The sequence below is a fragment of the Rutilus rutilus genome (genome assembly GCF_951802725.1).
Source record: "Rutilus rutilus genome assembly, chromosome: 14".
Taxonomy (NCBI): Eukaryota; Metazoa; Chordata; class Actinopteri; order Cypriniformes; family Leuciscidae; genus Rutilus; species Rutilus rutilus.
In genome coordinates, this window is record NC_140219.1 from 3,579,402 (window position 1) to 3,598,024 (window position 18,623).

General features: G+C 37.1%; 1 protein-coding gene across 2 annotated transcripts in view; it reads left to right on the forward strand.

The window, feature by feature from the left end:
• The window catches only part of sec24b (SEC24 homolog B, COPII coat complex component), a 42,919-nt gene extending 27,176 nt beyond the window's left edge, over positions 1-15,743 (forward strand). For both annotated transcript variants that reach the window (XM_084430547.1, XM_084430548.1), the window contains 8 exons: positions 1,214-1,387; positions 2,578-2,688; positions 4,697-4,872; positions 5,082-5,219; positions 6,336-6,440; positions 6,522-6,614; positions 13,339-13,442; positions 14,762-15,743. In XM_084430547.1, coding sequence (XP_084286673.1) covers positions 1,214-1,387; positions 2,578-2,688; positions 4,697-4,872; positions 5,082-5,219; positions 6,336-6,440; positions 6,522-6,614; positions 13,339-13,442; positions 14,762-14,876 — 1,016 coding nt within the window. In that variant the 3' untranslated portion in view covers positions 14,877-15,743. The remainder of the gene's footprint in view (positions 1-1,213; positions 1,388-2,577; positions 2,689-4,696; positions 4,873-5,081; positions 5,220-6,335; positions 6,441-6,521; positions 6,615-13,338; positions 13,443-14,761) is intronic.
• The last annotated feature ends 2,880 nt before the right edge of the window (positions 15,744-18,623 follow it).

An 18,623-nucleotide genomic window follows, 5' to 3' on the forward strand; every position in this document is an offset into this window, starting at 1 on the left:
GGGCTTCCCATTGACAAATGATCAGCGTTTGTGTACATTTCTAAGCTTTTTGATTGGCTCTATACAACGTGTAACACCATATTTGGAGAGCAGAGACGTTTCAGGGGATACCCGGGAAATGCTCAGAGGTGACGAGAGGAGTTGAGAAAAGCAATATTCATTTCCAGCGAATTTAGTAAAACTTTGTAAACTTTATTAGTCATTTAAATACCTTTACTCAATTATCTGGACTACGAAACTTTAGGAGATTATTTTTGAATGTCTGTCCTTTGAAATTTAGCACAAAAAAATAAATAAAATAAAAAATATTATTTCATTGTTTTTCCACATAAACGGCCCATATCTTAAAATGGAACGTTGCGACTTCCGACTCATTTCGCCAGATCGGGTCACATATTGTTTCAAAGCAGCTTTACAGAAAGTGCATTTCAGAAATGTACATAGAAAAATACAGTTAGTTAATCATGTATTAATTTAGGGCATAAACATATCGCCGGCGTCGAGTCGTCTCTTCACAGGCGTCGAGTCGTCTCTGCACGGGTGTTGGGGCATCTGTAGTTTCCATGGGAGGCTGGATACAAACTAGAGCTGACGATCTGTATTTACCTCAGGACTAGCGTCCCGAGATAACAACAGAAAAGCAGATGGGAAATAATTAGCGTAGCTGCTGTTCATAATATTAATGCATTCAATCTGATTCAACTGTAGTATAAAAGGTAAGTATTATGTGAATGCTTATGTGAATATTAGGCTACTATTGTACAATAGAATGTACTTTTCTAATAATAATAATACCTTTTTTGTTTTGATTTAAACAGTAGACCTCTGTTGTGAAGCACTTTGTTTGCCCAATAATTTTTTTCAATTATCATTTGATTTAAATTTTAAACGATTAATTAATGTGATAAAGTTTTATGCATTTATCTGATTATCAATGTTTTTGAATAAAAATTTGCATCAAAGAACACAGAATCAAGAAAACTTTCAACTTAATTCAACATAAATCAACATAATATCATTTAAATTGATTAGACATGCTTTTTGATTATTAAAATGCAATTAAACCATTTAAACAGAATCTAGATTAATTAAATTAAAATGGCATTTACTAGGGCCGTATATCTGTATAGATTTTACAACAAGGCTGATTTGAGAATATGCTGTACCGTTTGTATCTTCTTTTTGTGTGACGCTTTCTCTGATTGGTCAACAGGCTTGTCCATCCACACTTTCCATGGCAACTTCTTTGTGCGCTCCACTGATTTGCTGTCTCTGGCCAACGTGAACCCGGACACTGGTTTCGCAGTGCAGATGTCCATCGAGGAGAGTTTAGCCGATACGTCGCTCGCTTGTTTTCAAGCAGCTCTTCTTTACACATCAAGCAAAGGTAAACGAGTGTGTGCACATTTACAATAGTCCAGTTTTGATATAGTCTACAGCAGCGGTCCCCAACCTTTTTTGCGCCACGGACCGGTTTAATATCAGACAATATTTTCACGGACCGGCCTTTAAGGTGTGGCGGATAAATACAACAAAATAAAATGATACGACCGGCATAAAAACTGGGGTATTTTTTAAATATAATAATAAACGTGAATCCAATGTGTAGGCCTACTCGCAACTTTATTAGCAGCGTCCTCGTAACATCGCGCCTAAAGACAACTGAGAAAGCCTGACCACAAACAAAATGCCCCCCAAAAGAAAAAAAATCTCCATGTTTTCGGTGCTGATGCGTTCATGTAACATGTAAGGGTGGCGCTGCCAATAAAGCACCTAAAAGCTGTCACAACGAACCGGCAAAATGAATGATTATGAATATGTAAAATATAGCAGGAGACATTTTAATTGTTTACTAATAAACAAGTGTTTTCTGTATCAGTGTCGGCTGGAAAGATGAAGTTGACGATGCTGACTCGCGATCTTCGCAGTAGTGAACGCGCCAGAGAGAAATACACATATCATACGGATTACATAAGCAGAGAACAGTCAGTTTTCTTTCGTTTTGAATTGTTCTGTTTAATAGTAGACATTTCAAGCTTTCTATATATGTCTCAGGTCTGTGAGGCAAGTAGGCTACCTTATACGCCGAGTTTCGGTTCATTTATGAGACGAGCTCCAGTTCACGCGCCGGCGCCTCCGTGTCGTGATTATCTATTTTCTACTATATTTATTAAATCCAGGCAATTGGTTGATGAAACATTGATTAAATTTAAGATACAATTAATACAAAACGAAATTAAATTTAAAGACAGGCTTTGTGCTTTTTGTTTGAGGTCTCTGTGAAAGTTTTAAAGCAGTCTTTTAGTGCCGCTTTCAGTGCAATTATGAATGACCTTGGACTCAGACACACTCAGGTGGACTTGTACTCGAACTTGTCACAGACTATGACAATTTTTTCAAAAGTACAATTGAATCCACATCATGTGTAACATGAAAGCTTAAAAAAATAAGTAACAACATAAAATTAAGATGAGACATTAATAAGCGTTTCCCACTCAAACTTGAACTTGACACAGTGGACTCGGACCCAACACTAAGTGATGTTTGGTCTGATTGGTATATATTTATGATTGACAGGTAAACGTCGAATCCGAGTGCACACTCTGTGTCTGCCGGTGGTCAGTCAGTTGAATGAAGTGTTTTCTGGAGCGGATATCCAGGCCATCTCATGCCTGCTGGCCAACATGGGTGAGTGGAACAAACACATTGACATTTTAAGTGCCGAATGCAATGTCAATACATCGTGCGCAGTGTTCTGTAGCTAGTGTGTGTATAATGTGTTTCTAGTATGTATTAGGGGTTGAACAAGACTGATCATGGCCTATAGAGAGCGAAACAGGATAAGAAATCTTTCAAGTCCACTTTTACACTAAATTTGAGTTAAAATGGCAAATTAATGCATACTCTGAGAGCGCTCCACACGATATGTTTGATAACACCATCTGGATGTTCAAAATCTATCGCATGAATGCACGTTTTACACAGCTTATTGTACACGTCAGATCGCACGCACACAGAATCGTTCAGAAGTGCAGAAATGTATTATAAACTTTTATCAATAAAATAGCTTAGAAACTGCAAAGTTCCAGCGTGTATTTCTTAGTAACTTAAAGGATTAGTTCACATCAAAATGAAAATTTCCTGATAATTTACTCACCCCAATGCCATCCAAGATGTTCATGTCTGTCTTTCTTCAGTGGAAAAGAAATTAAGTTTTTTGAGGAAAACATTTCAGGATTTTTCTCCACACAATGGACTTCAACGGTAACCAAATCAAATCAATGCAGTTTCAAAGGGCTTTTAAGTGCTTCAAAGGGCTCTGCACGATCCCAGTCGAGAAATAAGGGTCTTATTTAGCGAAACGATCGGTCATTTTGTAATGCCAACGCGCCAGGCATTACATAATCACGTTGGAAAGGTCACGCTGGACCTAGGCGGAAGTACCGCCCCATTGTTTACAAAGCGAAAATGCGAAGACTAATACAAAAGCCCTTTAACAAAAAAGGTAAACCAATGATGTCGGAGGAGAAAATGAGATGGAGTTTTTCAGCCTACCCAACCTTTTTAAAAGTTTTCATTTTGAGGTGAACTAATCCTTTAAACCCACAGCTCAAACTAATGCATTCATATAAATGTACATTTTTACTGTGCTACTTTATCTATATCTGATTTAGAACGAGCAGAAATCTGTGAGAAATATTACGACCCACAGACAAAAGAACTGATAAAAATAAGCCCTAGTTGGATACGATGAGATGGAGCGCTGTGTCATATCTGTGCACAGGAGTCTCAGCTCGAGGTTCAGGCTTATTTGTTCATCAATGACGTCATCAGCGACTAGTCGACTCGACTTTCATCACATAAATGTCGACTTGAAGTCGTTGAACCCCTAGTATAGATCTATCAGTTTAACATCGCGCTGTATTTATGGTAGGGCTACAACTAACAATTACTTTGATCATTAATCAATATGTCAATTATTTCTTCAATTAATCGGTTTAAATGATAAATATTTATACAAAATGGAAATACTCGCATGATAATTTAGGAAGATTACTATATAGCGCCTAAAGGGACCTTTGCAAAATTAAAAAATATATAGACTTTTGTGTGTGCGAGACACTTTTCACATGTGCACAGGAATTATTTGCATACTCACGCCTTACAATTTCTGCTTTATGTATAGGCTATGACCCATTTCCTTTGTGTGTCACTGCCATTTTACTATGAAGAGAACAAGAGTATGAAAATAGGGTTAACACTTTACAATAAGGTTCGTTAGTTAACATGAACTAAGAATGAACCGCACGTATACAGCATTTATTAATCTTTGTTAATGTAAATTTCAACATTTACTAATACTTTATTAAAATCTTGTTAACATTAGTTAATGCACTGTGAACTAACGATGAACAGCTGCATTTTTATTTACTAACTTAAAAAAAGATGGATTGCTCATGTTAATACATTCGCTAATGTTAACTAATGAGCCTTATTGTACAGTGTTACAGAAATAGGTTATAGACATTATACATAAATATGTGAGCTCGCAAAAAAATCCTTTGCGCACGTGGAAAGTTTCTCATGCGCACGCAAGTATATTTTATCTTTTTGGCAAAGGTCCCTTTAGGGACTCTGTAGATTTGTTAGTTTTGCTTGCTAGAAACATCATGTCTCTCTGTGTGTCTCTTTGCAGCTATCGATCGCTCCATCTCCTCCAGTCTGTCTGATGCGAGAGACGCGTTAGTCAATGCCGTGGTGGATTGTTTGTCAGCGTATCGTGCGAATGGCTCAAACATCCAGCCCTCTGGCCTGGTGGCGCCTGCCTCCCTGCGTCTGTTCCCTCTATATGTACTAGCTCTGCTCAAACAGGTGGGGGCGCTGTATGCACATACAAAACCAGACATTCAGTGACTAACCTCACTTAAGTCAAAAGCCATGAAACGGATCATGGAAATTTGTTTCTTAGGGGAAAAAAGTCTAAATCCTACGTATTTAGAATGCAGTAAATTCTTGTTATTGTTTTTGTTTTTCAATCTAATTCGATATAATTAATATTTTTGTCTTGTTTCGTCCTGCAGAAAGCTCTGCGAACTGGTACGAGCACCCGTCTGGACGAGCGAGTGTTTTCCATGTGCGAGTTTAAGAGTCAGCCGCTGCATCAGATCATGCGTATGGTTCACCCAGACCTGTACCGCATCGACAACATGACCGAACAGGTAACGCACATTCATACAGGTGTGGTATATAATGATTTACCAGGATGAGGATGTAGAGTCCATCCGTAATAATTAATGCTCCTTATCACCACGTTACCATTGAAAAATGTAATTCCATGTAATTTAGGGAGCGCTGGCCCTTTAATTAGTTGAACTATTATTAGTTTTCTGTAAAGCGCTTTGTATGAAAAGCATGCCAGAATGACAAACGTGCATAGACATACTCGTACTACAATAATATAAACATGAACATCAAACCTTCTTGCTTTCAAAACTTGAATAGATGGTAATATTGATTTCCTTTTCCACCCGTTATCATTTGTTCTTAAATATCTACACTATCGGTCAAAAGTTTGGAATAATTATGATCCCCATGTTTTTGAAGTCTTTCAAGGCTGAATTTATTTGATCAAAAATACAGTAAAAACAGTAATATTGTGAAATATTATTATAATTTAAAATGCCTGTTTTCAATTGTAATGTATTCATTCAGATCATGTGTTTAAAGCTGAATTTTCAGCATCGTTGCTCCAGTCTTCAGTGTCACATGATCCTTTAGAAATCATTCTAATATGATGATTATCAATGTTGAAAATGTTTTTTTTCTGCTTATCTTTGTGTGGAAACTGTGATAAACTACCATTCAAAAGTTTGAAGTAAGAAAGATGGGAAAAAAAATAGTTATTCAACAAGAAAATGCGTTAAATGTGACATTTATAATGTTTCAAAAGATTTCGTTTTTTACAAAAATGCTCTTCATTTGAACTTTCTATTCAGCAAACACAAAGATTCATTAAGCAGCAAGAACATTAATAATAAAAAGAACAATTATTAATTATCAAGCACCAAATCGGCATATTAGAGTGATGTTGCTTCAAAGAATCATTTAGAGGTTCACGACAAAGTTAAATTATAGTAGCAGGGGCACTACAGTAATGAAACAAGAACATAACTCTTCAAGGTGATTTGTGCTTTATGCTTATTTTTATGATGCTTTTTCTTTAAGAGCTAACAAATTTCAGGAGCCGTTTTTTTTTTTTTTTTACTTTTAATGGCCAGTAATGATGAAGTTTGAGATTAGACTGAATAGATGTGTGTGTTATGTCTGTCCTCTAGGCGGCGCTGCATCTGAACGACTCAGTGATTCCTCAGCCTCCTTTACTGCAGCTCTCAGCAGAGAAACTCACTAGAGAAGGAGCGTTTCTCATGGACTGCGGCAGCGTGAGTGTATCTCTACACGGATACGACAGCGTTGTGTAGCGGCAGCTTCCCTCACTGTGGTTTCTGTCCTTCGCTCTGTAGGTGATGTACTTCTGGGTGGGGAAGTGCTGTAACGAGATGTTCATACGTGACGTGTTGGGCTACCCCAATTATGCATCCTTACCGTCCAACATGGTGAGTGTGTGTCGTTGGTGAACTCTTTGTTTTTCATTTCTCACATGTATCTTCTTCCACTCCGTTGTGTTAAAGGTGACGGATCAGGTATCATGTGGAAAACAGGATTTTCCTGCTCTTTAAAACAAAAAAAGACATGAACATACTCAAGTTCACAACTCCCTCCCTTGTCTACTCGGACCATTTATTGAAACGAAGCTGCAAAAATTATGTTTTCAGAAGTCATTTTGCATTTAAATTGTTAGTTCACCCAAAAAATTAAAATAATTCCATAATTTACTCAAGCCATCCTAGGCAGTGTTTCCCCTACCATTATATAAGGGGGGCGCCCCGCCCTCCTAACGGCTCCCCCCGCCCCCCTTGGAGGTCAAGTAAATTTGATTTGATTTTCTTTATAGCGACAGATTACAATTTGTTATTTTATAAAAAAAAAAACCTAAATGGCCCTTAAGTAATATGTTATTTATCTTATTTCCACGATGGCATGTCTTTTCTGTCTGTGTTTACAATTATCCCAATGAGTGCGCACACTCACACACAAACAAACACTTGCGTCACATACAGTTGAGCACTAGCGGACAGAGAGCGCGCGGCTGGAAATGTGTCGCTGAACTGAAGATGGCAACACTCGCTCTACTGCGAGTAGCAGCCGGAGTAGCTCTCCTGCTCCAAGTCTAACGCCCGTTTCACATATATTTCGTTTGCGGTGAGTATTTTTTTTCCGTACCCATGTTAACAGAGCTTTCACACTGCACGAGGATGCAGTCCGTCGATGATCGATCTGTTCCAGTTGCGGTGCGTATACAGCAGTGCAGAGATCGTTTCTGCACCGAGTCTATTTCTGCTGTGCTGCAAACGCTGAATTAAAGTGACAGCGCATGTTTCGTGGTCAAAATGAACACCGATTGACCTGAAAATGTAGTAATTTCACCATAAGTGCGATTAATTAAATAAAATGTAGTAATCTCACCATAAATTTATTTAATTAATTACTACTTTTTTCACTTTAAGACTGAGTTAAAGCAAGGAAAACTACAATTTACCTCAACAAGGCGACATAATGAACAACACTCGTCTTATTCGTGGAGGTGGAAAAACCTAGATTTATTGTATTAAAATTTAAATACAAAAGATTTTAATATAAGTACATGGTTAAATATTTTACCACTTGCTTGAGCAACTTAATATATAATTATAGAAGTAATGTATTGAATAATACATTGTTTAAATTGTGTTTACGTGAACGCGCGTTCACAGCAGTGGTGCGTCTGACAGGATTATTCTCTCTTAAAAAATAAAACTATTTAAGCTCTGGTCCATTAATATTAACAAATACTTCTATAAATTTAACAAAGGTTATTTGCAAAAGTCAATTTTAAAAAGATTTAAATATGTTTATTTATTTTTTTAAAGAGATATCTTATGTTAACATTTTTTAACTTTTACAAACCATTAGCCTCCCAGACAACCAATTTATGTGACAGATAGATAGATAGATAGAGATAGATAGATAGATAGATAGAGATAGATAGATAGCGTCTGTGTCAATTTTCCCCAAACCAACCAACCCCCCCCCCCCCCCCCCCCCCCCCCCAAACCTGTAAACCTAGGGGAAACACTGCTAGGTGTATATGACTTTCTTCTTTCAGCCGAACACAATCGAAGTGAATATTCTGGCTCTTCCCAGCTTTATAATGGAATATAAGTGAATGGTACCCAAAAAAAGCGCATCCATTCATCATAAAAGTAATCCATACGACTCCATGGGGTTAATAAAGGCCTTCTGAAGCGAAGCAATGCGTTTTTGTAAGAATAATATCAATATTTATAACTTTATTAAAGGGATACTTCACCTCTGGAAAGATGAATGTGTATTTAAAATGGATCATTTATGTAGAAGAAATGTGAAATTATTTTTGAATTTGGGGCTTTCTAGACTGAGAAAAGCCAGAAAATTTATTTTTGGCTCATGTGGATGAAAGACAACAACTCCCAGAATGCACTTGCTTCGCTGCCCTAGGAGGACACTCCCAAGCCACGCCTACCGGTTACAGAGGGCAGTTTAAAACAACAAGGCTAGGCAACTAGTGAGTCTCCGTGACAAACTCCGTCTGCCCGGGATTTCGAGATCGTCCAAAATGTCCGGGATTCGGCTTTTGCGTTCTTCAGTCGCCATTCATCATGTTTACTGTGGCGAGCAGGACGAGGCTGAGGGCCGTGGGAGAATGGCGCGAGGCCGGTGGTGTGATTACTGAGATGCACCGCTCTCGTATCTCTCACGGAGGAGCGGGAATTTTCTTAGCAATGTTAAAACACACACACATCAGCCGATCACTTGTTTAGCGTTCATGTAAACACTACATTCAGATTCACCAATCGGAATGAATTCAGTTAGATTGAAACAAAAGGTGTGCATGTAAACAATGAATGGCGACTGCAGAAAGCAAAAGCCGAATCCCGGACATTTTGGACGATCTCGGCAGCCGGACATGTCCGGGAAAAAGAGGATGGTAACCCCTACTACTCAGCTTTCTCCACAGAACAAGAGCCTGCTAGCTTAGCTTCCAAAGAAAGATGGCTGACACTGTGTGTACATTCTGTGAGTGAGATCCCACCCTCTATGGGCGGGTTGAACACATGCGGGACAGCTCCTCCTACTGGCTGGAGTCTCTCGCCTCTGGCCAAAAAATCCTCCGATGACGCGAAATGACGATTTTTGCTTGCGTCATCGGAGGATTTTTTTCCAGACAAAAAATCCATAAATCTCTGGTCTCAGGGGGACATGAGGGAGGAAAGCACGGTAATTCGAAAATACTACAGGTGTTCTACTGATACAAAGCTTAATGCTAAATCCTGAAGTATCCCTTTAACTATAATCACTGGCTTCTGGTAACGGCCATATGCGAGTCTAGCTACTAAATAGTAAATATTATAATAAAATAAAATTTGATAAAAGTAAATAAAAAAAACAAAATAACTAAAACTTTAACCTGTTAAGCTGCAACCCCACTTTTGAAAAATCCCCAGAAATGACATACCCAAACTGAAACACATACAGTTCATGAACCCTTTGCATTAAAAGCACAAGTATGATCTCGTTTGAAAGCTGACACCTGGCAGTTTATTGTAAATGTAGAATTAATTATTGTCATAATGAAAAAAATTGTTATAAATAGCTTCAAAGTTTTGTAAAGTTATTAGAAATTATTTTTTATGAAACATCCTCATGAAAATAAAATTGAAGTTGGCACTGGAGCAATCTAGAAATGCACTATAGCTAAAGTCACATGTCTAAACATTTTATGTTTAAAATCTGAAGATAATAAGTCCAAAACTCTGGATTTAGTTCAATGTTTTTCAAGACCATGTCAAATGACTTTATTTTTAACGTCCTGGAATGTCACATGATCATGGCTCTTCTTCATGTTCCATATATGGACTATTATTGTGCATGTAGCGCCCTCAGGCTGTTGGTATGAATTAAAAACACAGTAAATCAGAGTACCAAATGCTCATAAAGATTACATCGACGCATTTGGGTTATAAATTCAATAAATATTATTCCTGTCTATAGAAATATGATGTAAATCTATGAGAATCTATCAATATTTCTCCAAATCTGCACATTTTTTAGCTAAAGCCCTGAGGCTTAATTCATATCATTCGTATCAACTCATTTTTTCATTTCATAACTCCTGACACAAATTAAGACATAACTGTCACTATGAGTTTCTCAGAATACAATAGTGGTCAAATACTGAAACTTGAGTATTATATCTTTTTAATTATGTATAGTTTGTCAAGGTATAACATTAAATCTGATAGTAATTTTGAATTAAATAAATAAATAACGCTTCAGTGCGCCGACGCACTGGCAACGCTTAACAGGTTAAAGGGGTCATGAACTGGCTTTTTAAATTTTTATATTGTTATCTGAGGTCAACTTATGACGTTCGCTTGGTTTTTACATTCAAAAACATCAAAATGAATAAGTAATAGGCTATTTTCTACCCTGGTTTTGAGCCTAGCTCCGGTTTTTATGGGCGTGTCCCGCATTGAAGTCTTGAAAGTAAACGCCCACTGCTATGATTGGATAAAAGTTTTGCATATTATAATGAGTTTCACTTAATGTGCGAATCGGTGGGCGGGGCTAAACAGGAAGTGTTGAAGTAGGCGTTGATCATCTTCTGCGGAGGCGGGGTTTGATACCCTTTGACCTCATAGATCCCCACTTTGAACAGTCGTTTCGCTGTGCCTGGTGCCGATAAAAGCTTTTATTGGACTAACAAGGACGTTTTCAGTTCTGAAACTTACAGGATATTCTTATAGTATGATGACCTCTTATATGTCAAAAGCTCAAGGAAAATTAGATTTCTCAGTTCATCACCGCTTTCAAATATAAAGATACGCTTAAAGCCTGTCAAACAGAGCGGCGAGTACTAAACCAGGTTGTCTTTTGCATCTTATTGTGCTTAAACGGTCGAATACACACAAGGTTTACAGAAACACAGTCGTCTATGTCTTAAGTGAACGTAAACAGTTGGGAGAAAGCCAAAACCACAGACGCTCGTTATTAACGTTAATCAAACAACAATAGACAGAGAAAATAACTCGCTGCTCTTGACTGAATAACTTCAGTAGCTTTAATAAGAATCAGTGTATATAGAATTAACACAGTGAAGTCTATGGAGCGTTTAATTTTTACATTTGTTTATTCAATTTCAACTGTTAAATAGACATACTGTGAACAAAATATTATATTGTATTTGTAATGTGTATCTGGTTTCGTTTTTGAAAGCAAAGACAAAATAAGGAATAAAGATTTTCATCTTCGCTTTACTTTTCTTTTTCTTTTATACTTTGTTATCTTGTAAGGCTACATTTTTAAAATGGCAAAAATTGTTTGGCTGTGCTGCTCAATCATATGGAAAATATTAAAACCAACATAGTTTTGTCATATCAATGATACTCAAAAAACACTGCAATGATCATAAAAAAACAACATTATGGCCTTTTATGTTGCAAAATGGAAAAGAATAGGAGAAAATTGCCTCTTATGTGTTAAAACCACATTCAAACCGCATGTTTCTCAAACTCCTCTCTGTCTCCTCTCTATATGATCATATTCTTGGAGTTATGGAGGACAGAAGCTGCTTCTGATCAGCATTAGAACGTGAACCAGAGTTTGTTTTTCATTTTGAAAGGCTGCCAACATGATCCCACCCTGGAGAGGATTGTGGGCCCTGTATCGTTTCTCTAAACCTCACATACTTCACTCAGATTTCACCCAAAAACCACTGTCCTAAACATCGGAATATTCCAGACACTTCACATCGAGAACCCTATGATAAATCCGTTCTATTGTTTTCCCAGTTTTGTTTCATATTTCTGGAGGCCATTTTATTGGTTAAATTTGTATTTTTAGTGAAGAAAAAGCATGTCTAATTAATCGAATTCGTGAAACTTGTTCGATGTAACGACATTTTTTTTGTGGTTTAAAATGAAAAAAAATAGGGCCCTAATGAAATGTTTAATTTATTCCCGAAATTCCCTTTTATTTTTCCTAAATTCTGTGTTTTCCATTTAAATTTTGGATTCTGTTTTAATAGTTTCATTAAATGTTAATAATGAAGAAGCATGCTTAATCAATTGGATTCAAGAAACTTTAACAACCTAATAATTTATGCTTTCTTTTATGTCTTTTTTTACAATAATAGGTCTCTATGATTTTATTTGTTTTTCTCTCCAGAAATTCTGTTGTCTGTTTTAATTTTTCTAGTTTTATGACTTAATTCAAATTTATCAAAAACAGTGGTAATCAAATGAAGGCATAAAACATTAAAGGGTTAGTTCACCCAAAAATGAAGACTCTGTCAGTAATTGCTCGCCCTCATGTTGTTCCAACCCCGTAAGACTTTCGTTCATCTTCAGAACACAAATTAAGATATTTTTGATTAAATCTGAGAGCTGTCTCACTCCTCCATAGGCTGCTAGGTAATCGAGATCTGCCATCCAAGAAAAGTTAGTAAAGACAATGTTTAAAATAGTCCAAGTGACTACAGCGGCTCAACCTTAAGTTTATCAAGCGACGAGAATACTTTTTGTGCGCAAAAACAAACACAAAAATAACGACTTTATTCAACTACGTATACGTGTGTCAGAACGTAGGCTCACTATTGGCCGACGCTGGTCATGTGTGTGATGCTGGCCAATAGTGAGCCTCCGTTCTGACGTACGACCCTGTTACACAACGTGAACTCACTCAGAGAAACACAGAAGAACATGAAGAGTTGATTAAAGTCGTTATTTTTGTGTTTGTTTTGCGCACAAAAAGTATTCTCGTCGCTTGATAAACTTAAGGTTGAGCCACTGTAGTCACTTGGGACTATTTTAACGATGTCTTTACTAACTTTTCTGGGCCGGCAAGTTTCAATACCATAGAAGTCTATGGAGGAGTGAGACAGCTCTCAGGTTTAATCAAAAATATCTTAATTTGTGTTCTGAAGATGAACGAAGGTCTTACGGGGTTGGAACGACATGAGGGAGAGTAATTACTGACAGAGTTTTCATTTTTAGGTGAACTAACCCTTTAACAATTTAATGAATCTTTGAATGAATAATCCAATGAAAAGTGCAGAACAACCTTTCATCATCTTACTGACGGAAAACGGAAACATTTTGGGAATGAACAGAAAACATGCTTCTGGTTGCTCTTGTTTCACAGACTGAGATTCCAGAGCTGCAGACGACGTATTCGGAGCGAACTCGAGCCTTCATCTCGTGGCTGTTGGAGTCGAGAACCTTCCATCCCGCGTTTCATGTGGTCAAGTACGTCTGCTCTCTCCCCGTTTCTCCTAATTCCACACAGCTTTCTTCCTCCCCATCGTTCCCAATCGCTTCCTCTCTCCCTCTCCGCCCCTGTTATTCATAGTCACAGGGCAGCAGCGTATTGTTCCTGAGGGAGGATGGTGTGTTTTTATACTATCACACACTGCCTCCTCTCACAGTGGGAGTTGCATTCCTTCAAGAGGGGTTTTTTTTAGATGTTGGTTTGTTATGAAATCTGTGTTTAAACGAGCCCACGAACATTCCTCTCAGATTTACTGTGTCTTAAGCCTTTAAATCCTCTACTGTATCATATTTGATATGCACATTTCCAAGGCCTCTAGCCAATCTACAAGATCAGAACTTGTGTTGCACACAATCTACTTCATGCCTTCTGTCGTCTGATTGATAGTTTATACTTTTTAGTAAGAAAAAGTTATTTTGGTATAATTGTAAACGTCATTCGTGCCTCACGTGTCTTTTTGCTGTGAAATTTAGGGCTGTGAAACGATTAATTGCGATTAATCGCATCCAAAATAAAGGTTTGTGTTCACATAATATATGTGTGTGTGTACTGTGCATAATTAATTTGTGTGTGTATATATATATATATATATATATATATATATATATATATATATATATATATATATATATATATATATACAAATTAATTATGCACAGTACACACATATATTATGTGAACACAAACCTTTATTTTGGATGCGATTAATCGCAATTAATCGTTTCACAGCCCTAGTTTTATAAAGAAAATGTAAGAATAACTTTTATATTGTTTGTAATATTTAAGATGAACACTTACTGGACTTACATTTACTTGATTATCCATACATCATTTAAAAAAAAAATCATGTTCAAATATGATCATATGAGGTATGAAATATGAGGTTTATTTGTTCATCTCTCAATCATTGTATTGCATTGCGTTATATGTTTTAAAGCTTCAGAGCTTTGATCATAAAACTAAGCATTTAAACATGATCTTACTAAGACATGTTATTGAGAGATAAAGAGTGACGACTGATATTTATATGCATTTCATGCAAAAAGTCTGTTATAAAGATCTCATTGATTTACATTACAAGCCAAACTTACTTCATATAAATAACATCTGCATCAGATTTCATATTTTTGCTCAGTTTGTGCCTCTGAGGTGTTCGAGTTTGAGCTCCATATTCTCACTATATCACACGAGCCATAAAAGCCTGACGTATCAAGCATGAGAAACACATGCATATTTTGATAGTAGATTAAATAGAGCCAAGTTTGATCTCATGCTGACTCATGCTGTCTTTCTCCAGGGACGACGCCTCGGCCAAGACCAGTTTTTTCCAGCACCTCGTGGAGGACCGTACTGAATCTGCCTTCTCTTATTACGAGTTCTTGCTTCACGTTCAGCAGCAGATGTCGAAGTAGAATCGAAGAAACCCCTTAGAAACCGGCCCAGGGTTACAGCTAGCTTCTGTTCCGCGGCTCAACTTTAGCAGGGAGTTCATTGATTGGACCGCTGAGAGGCAGAGACACGCCCCCCTGGCCCCACCGGCCAATCACAGCCTGTGGCTCGTCTGGGGGGGAGGAAGTGCTTAGAGACAAATAAGGATAAAAGAAGTTCAAAAGTAAATAATTAATGGACTATAATGGCAAAATAAGGAAGAGCATAGGACAAAGATGAACCGTAGTGGACTGGACTGCACATAGAGACACTGAACAAGCTGTTTTCAATCATTCCCATCGCTTACTTACCCGTTCATGTTCAGCCATCATCATGAGTAGCCAGACGCAGCAGTGAAGAACATTACCTGTGTTTTACATGTGTTTCCAATCATTGTGATTTGGGTTTTTTAATACATGTTGCATATTATGAATCGCCCCACATCGTCCGCTCATAGACACTATGTGCTTGTATGCGTTTTCTTTATTTGCTAATGTTCTCCTCGTGTCACTTCCCCCTCTCCCTCTCCCCAATGTCCACCTGTCCTCTCCTTATAACGTGACTTGTGAACCCGTGTCCGTCGTGATGGTGTGATAACTCATCTGTCTTCATCCAGCATAGACTCAACAGTGGCTGCTCGAACCCCCCCCCCCCCCCTCGTCTTCTCATCATAAGCTGCTTGACATCGTTTAATGAAGCCGCGATGTTCCTCGCTGACAAATGCATTGTTTTCTTTGGGAAAACGGATCAGGCCACCAACAAAATGTTGCTATCCACTTTGTAACTCAAAAATATTTTAATGTGCTATAATTTATGACAAGCTTATTGAATAAAATGAAATGATAATTCTAGTTGTGAGTCGACTCGTTTTCTGTTGTGTATTAATGTTCTGATCATTTGCATGTTCAATTAACCGGGCAAGTCAGTTATGGAAAAAATATTTGTATATTTATTTATATTTTTTGCAATCACAGCTATATTCTGTGAAATGTAAAATGGGACTTGAAACTCTTTAATTAATATAGAAATTATGGAATTTAAAATATGCAATCAGTATCAGAACACCATTTTATGATGTATAATAAAGCGGTGTTGTTATAGTAAATAGTATTTATTAATATTTTGAACTGGAATTTTTGTTAAGAAATTTGTCATTTCATTTATAATTTATATTATTTATTTTATACTTTACTTTTAATTCAACTTAAACTTGTTTTATTTTATTTTAATTCAATTTTTTCTAAATTTGGTTTTATTTCAGTTTGATTTGTTTGTTTTAATAGCTTTAGTTAACTCTTAAATCATTTCCTCTGATGAAGCAGAAATGGGTGCACTTTTTCCTCTGTAATCACACCAGTACACTTATTTAAATATAAAGTATCTAAAATTAGATTATTATCAGGGATTTCCCTCTGGCTGTGTGTGAATGACTCTTATTCTTACAGTTAGTCACCAAAGGGAGTGAAAGCAAAACCCTGTTCTTGTTTCCGGACCTTAAAAGCTACTAAGAATAGAGAAACGGTGCAGAGAGGAAAATAAAATGCTTTGGTTTAGTCTTGCAGAGGAGGAAAGTGAGCGCATGATCGTTATTCTTGCTATTCCTTGTTAATCAGCCCATAATTAGCCACAACAAAAACTAAAAATACGGCCTTGCATCCTTCTCTGACAACATTTCAGCCCTTCTGGGCCTCACTGAATAGATTTACAATGCTCGGATTGTTAATGATTGCTTAAATCATGTGGTTTTGTTGAGAAGAGGTGTGTGCTATTACTTTTCTAAATTATCAGAATTATTATTTTTTGGTTTACAGCGCACGATAAAGTCCTGTTTATAGTAAGCGTGCCGTCAACAGTTTGATTAACAACATTCGTCAAAATATCTTATTTTCTGTTCAACAGAAGAAAGAAACTTTGGACCAACACGAGGGTGTTAATGATGACAAAAATTAAAAAATTATTAAATTTTTAAAGTTTGATGGATTCTGATTGGCTGTCAATGTTTTTAATCGTTCATTCAAAAATTCTGAAAGTGATTCCCTTAATCTCATATAATTCGAACGATCATTTTATAGTTATATAGTTATCTTTACAGTTATCGTTCTTCTTGTGAACAGGCCTTGTTAAATGACCATCAGCACACAATGAATGTCTGTTAATTATAAGTGCGGCAGTTATTTTGTCTGTCGCTTTAAATGCTCGCGCTCTTTTAAAGTCTGGTGGGTTTTGATTGGATGTCGGTGTTTCTATCGTTCATTAGCTGAAAAAGAAGTTCTGAAATTGAATCCAACGACATCGTTACTCTGTCGTTATTGTTATAGTTGTGATCTGGACGTCTTTATCTATTCTCATACACTGTAAAAAAAAAGAGAAGAAAAAAAAAGAATTCTATGGTTAAAAAAGGTTTAAAAAACTATTACGTTAATATTCGTTCTAGTTCTATGGATTCTGAGCCTGAGGAAATCACAGAAACCTGAGGATGGCCAGTACAGAACTACATAGCAACACCATAGCAACGTGGCAGTAAGTGTTCTTTTGAAAATGTTAAGATCTAGCGTGATATTAATAATGCACATGTGTGTAAACATCTACTAAGGGCGGTAGCTTTTTTTACACCAGACTGTTTTGAGTGTTTGTTTTGGAATATACCTAGTTTGTGTTTGTGTGTGTGTGTGTGTGTGTGTGTGTGTGTGTGTGTATGTCATGGTAAAAATTTGGACAAAATGTCCCCACAAAGATGGCAATATCCAAAATCCTTGTCGGGACATTTTTTTGGTCCCCAATTGGAAAACGGCTTATAAATCATCCTAAGTGATGTTTTATGAAAATTAAAAAAATGCAGAAAGTTTTGTGTGATTGGGTAGGTTTAGGAGTAGTGCTGGTGTAAGGGGAGAGAATATACAGTTTGTACTGTCTAAACATCATTGTGTTTATGGAAAGTCCCCATAAAACATGAAAACACTGTGTGTGTGTGTGTGTGTGTGTGTGTGTGTGTGTGTGTGTGTGTGTGTATTTATGTGTAAAAGTACAGCTACAGATAAAGCCACAATAATCCTGTGGAGTTAACTTGTCAATCTACCTTCATGGATGATGCTATGAGGTACATAAACAGGTGTGCTCTGACCGATGAGAAGACAGTTTTACTCATGTGACTTGCATTGAGTTTGAGTTTGCATTGAGTCACATTTATGTACACTTTGAAAAGTTGCTCTGTGAAAGTGAAATACAACCCTGTAACAATTTAAGTCCCTGCTTCGGAACAAAACAAACGACCTACAGGTCTGAAAACACCCTTAAACAGTGTCCCAACAGTCCCATGAAGGCCATCAAGAGTTTGTGATGAAGAGAGATAAGGGTCCATTTGGGTTCATGCAGTCATGGGTAATGCTCCCTAAACACAAGCTCTCTCGCACTGGTCCAAAACACATGTGACGCGTCGTTAAGATAGAAAATGACCCTCAAAAATGGCCTCAAGTGTCGACACAGTCCTAAAAAGTGTCTAAAAAGATTATTGTTCTCATGCACATGGTGGGAATGTGAAAGAAAACATGTGTTTAGGTCTTATCTAAGCTGATCATGCATTTAAATGGGAAATCTAAAGGTTTGAAGAATCGTGGGAGCACACAGGAGGTTTGTGGCTGGCTGTAGATGGGAATAGAATGGGTTTCCTCCCTTAAAGAGTTTGAACACACACACACACTCACACACACACACACTCTTTCCCTGTACAGAGG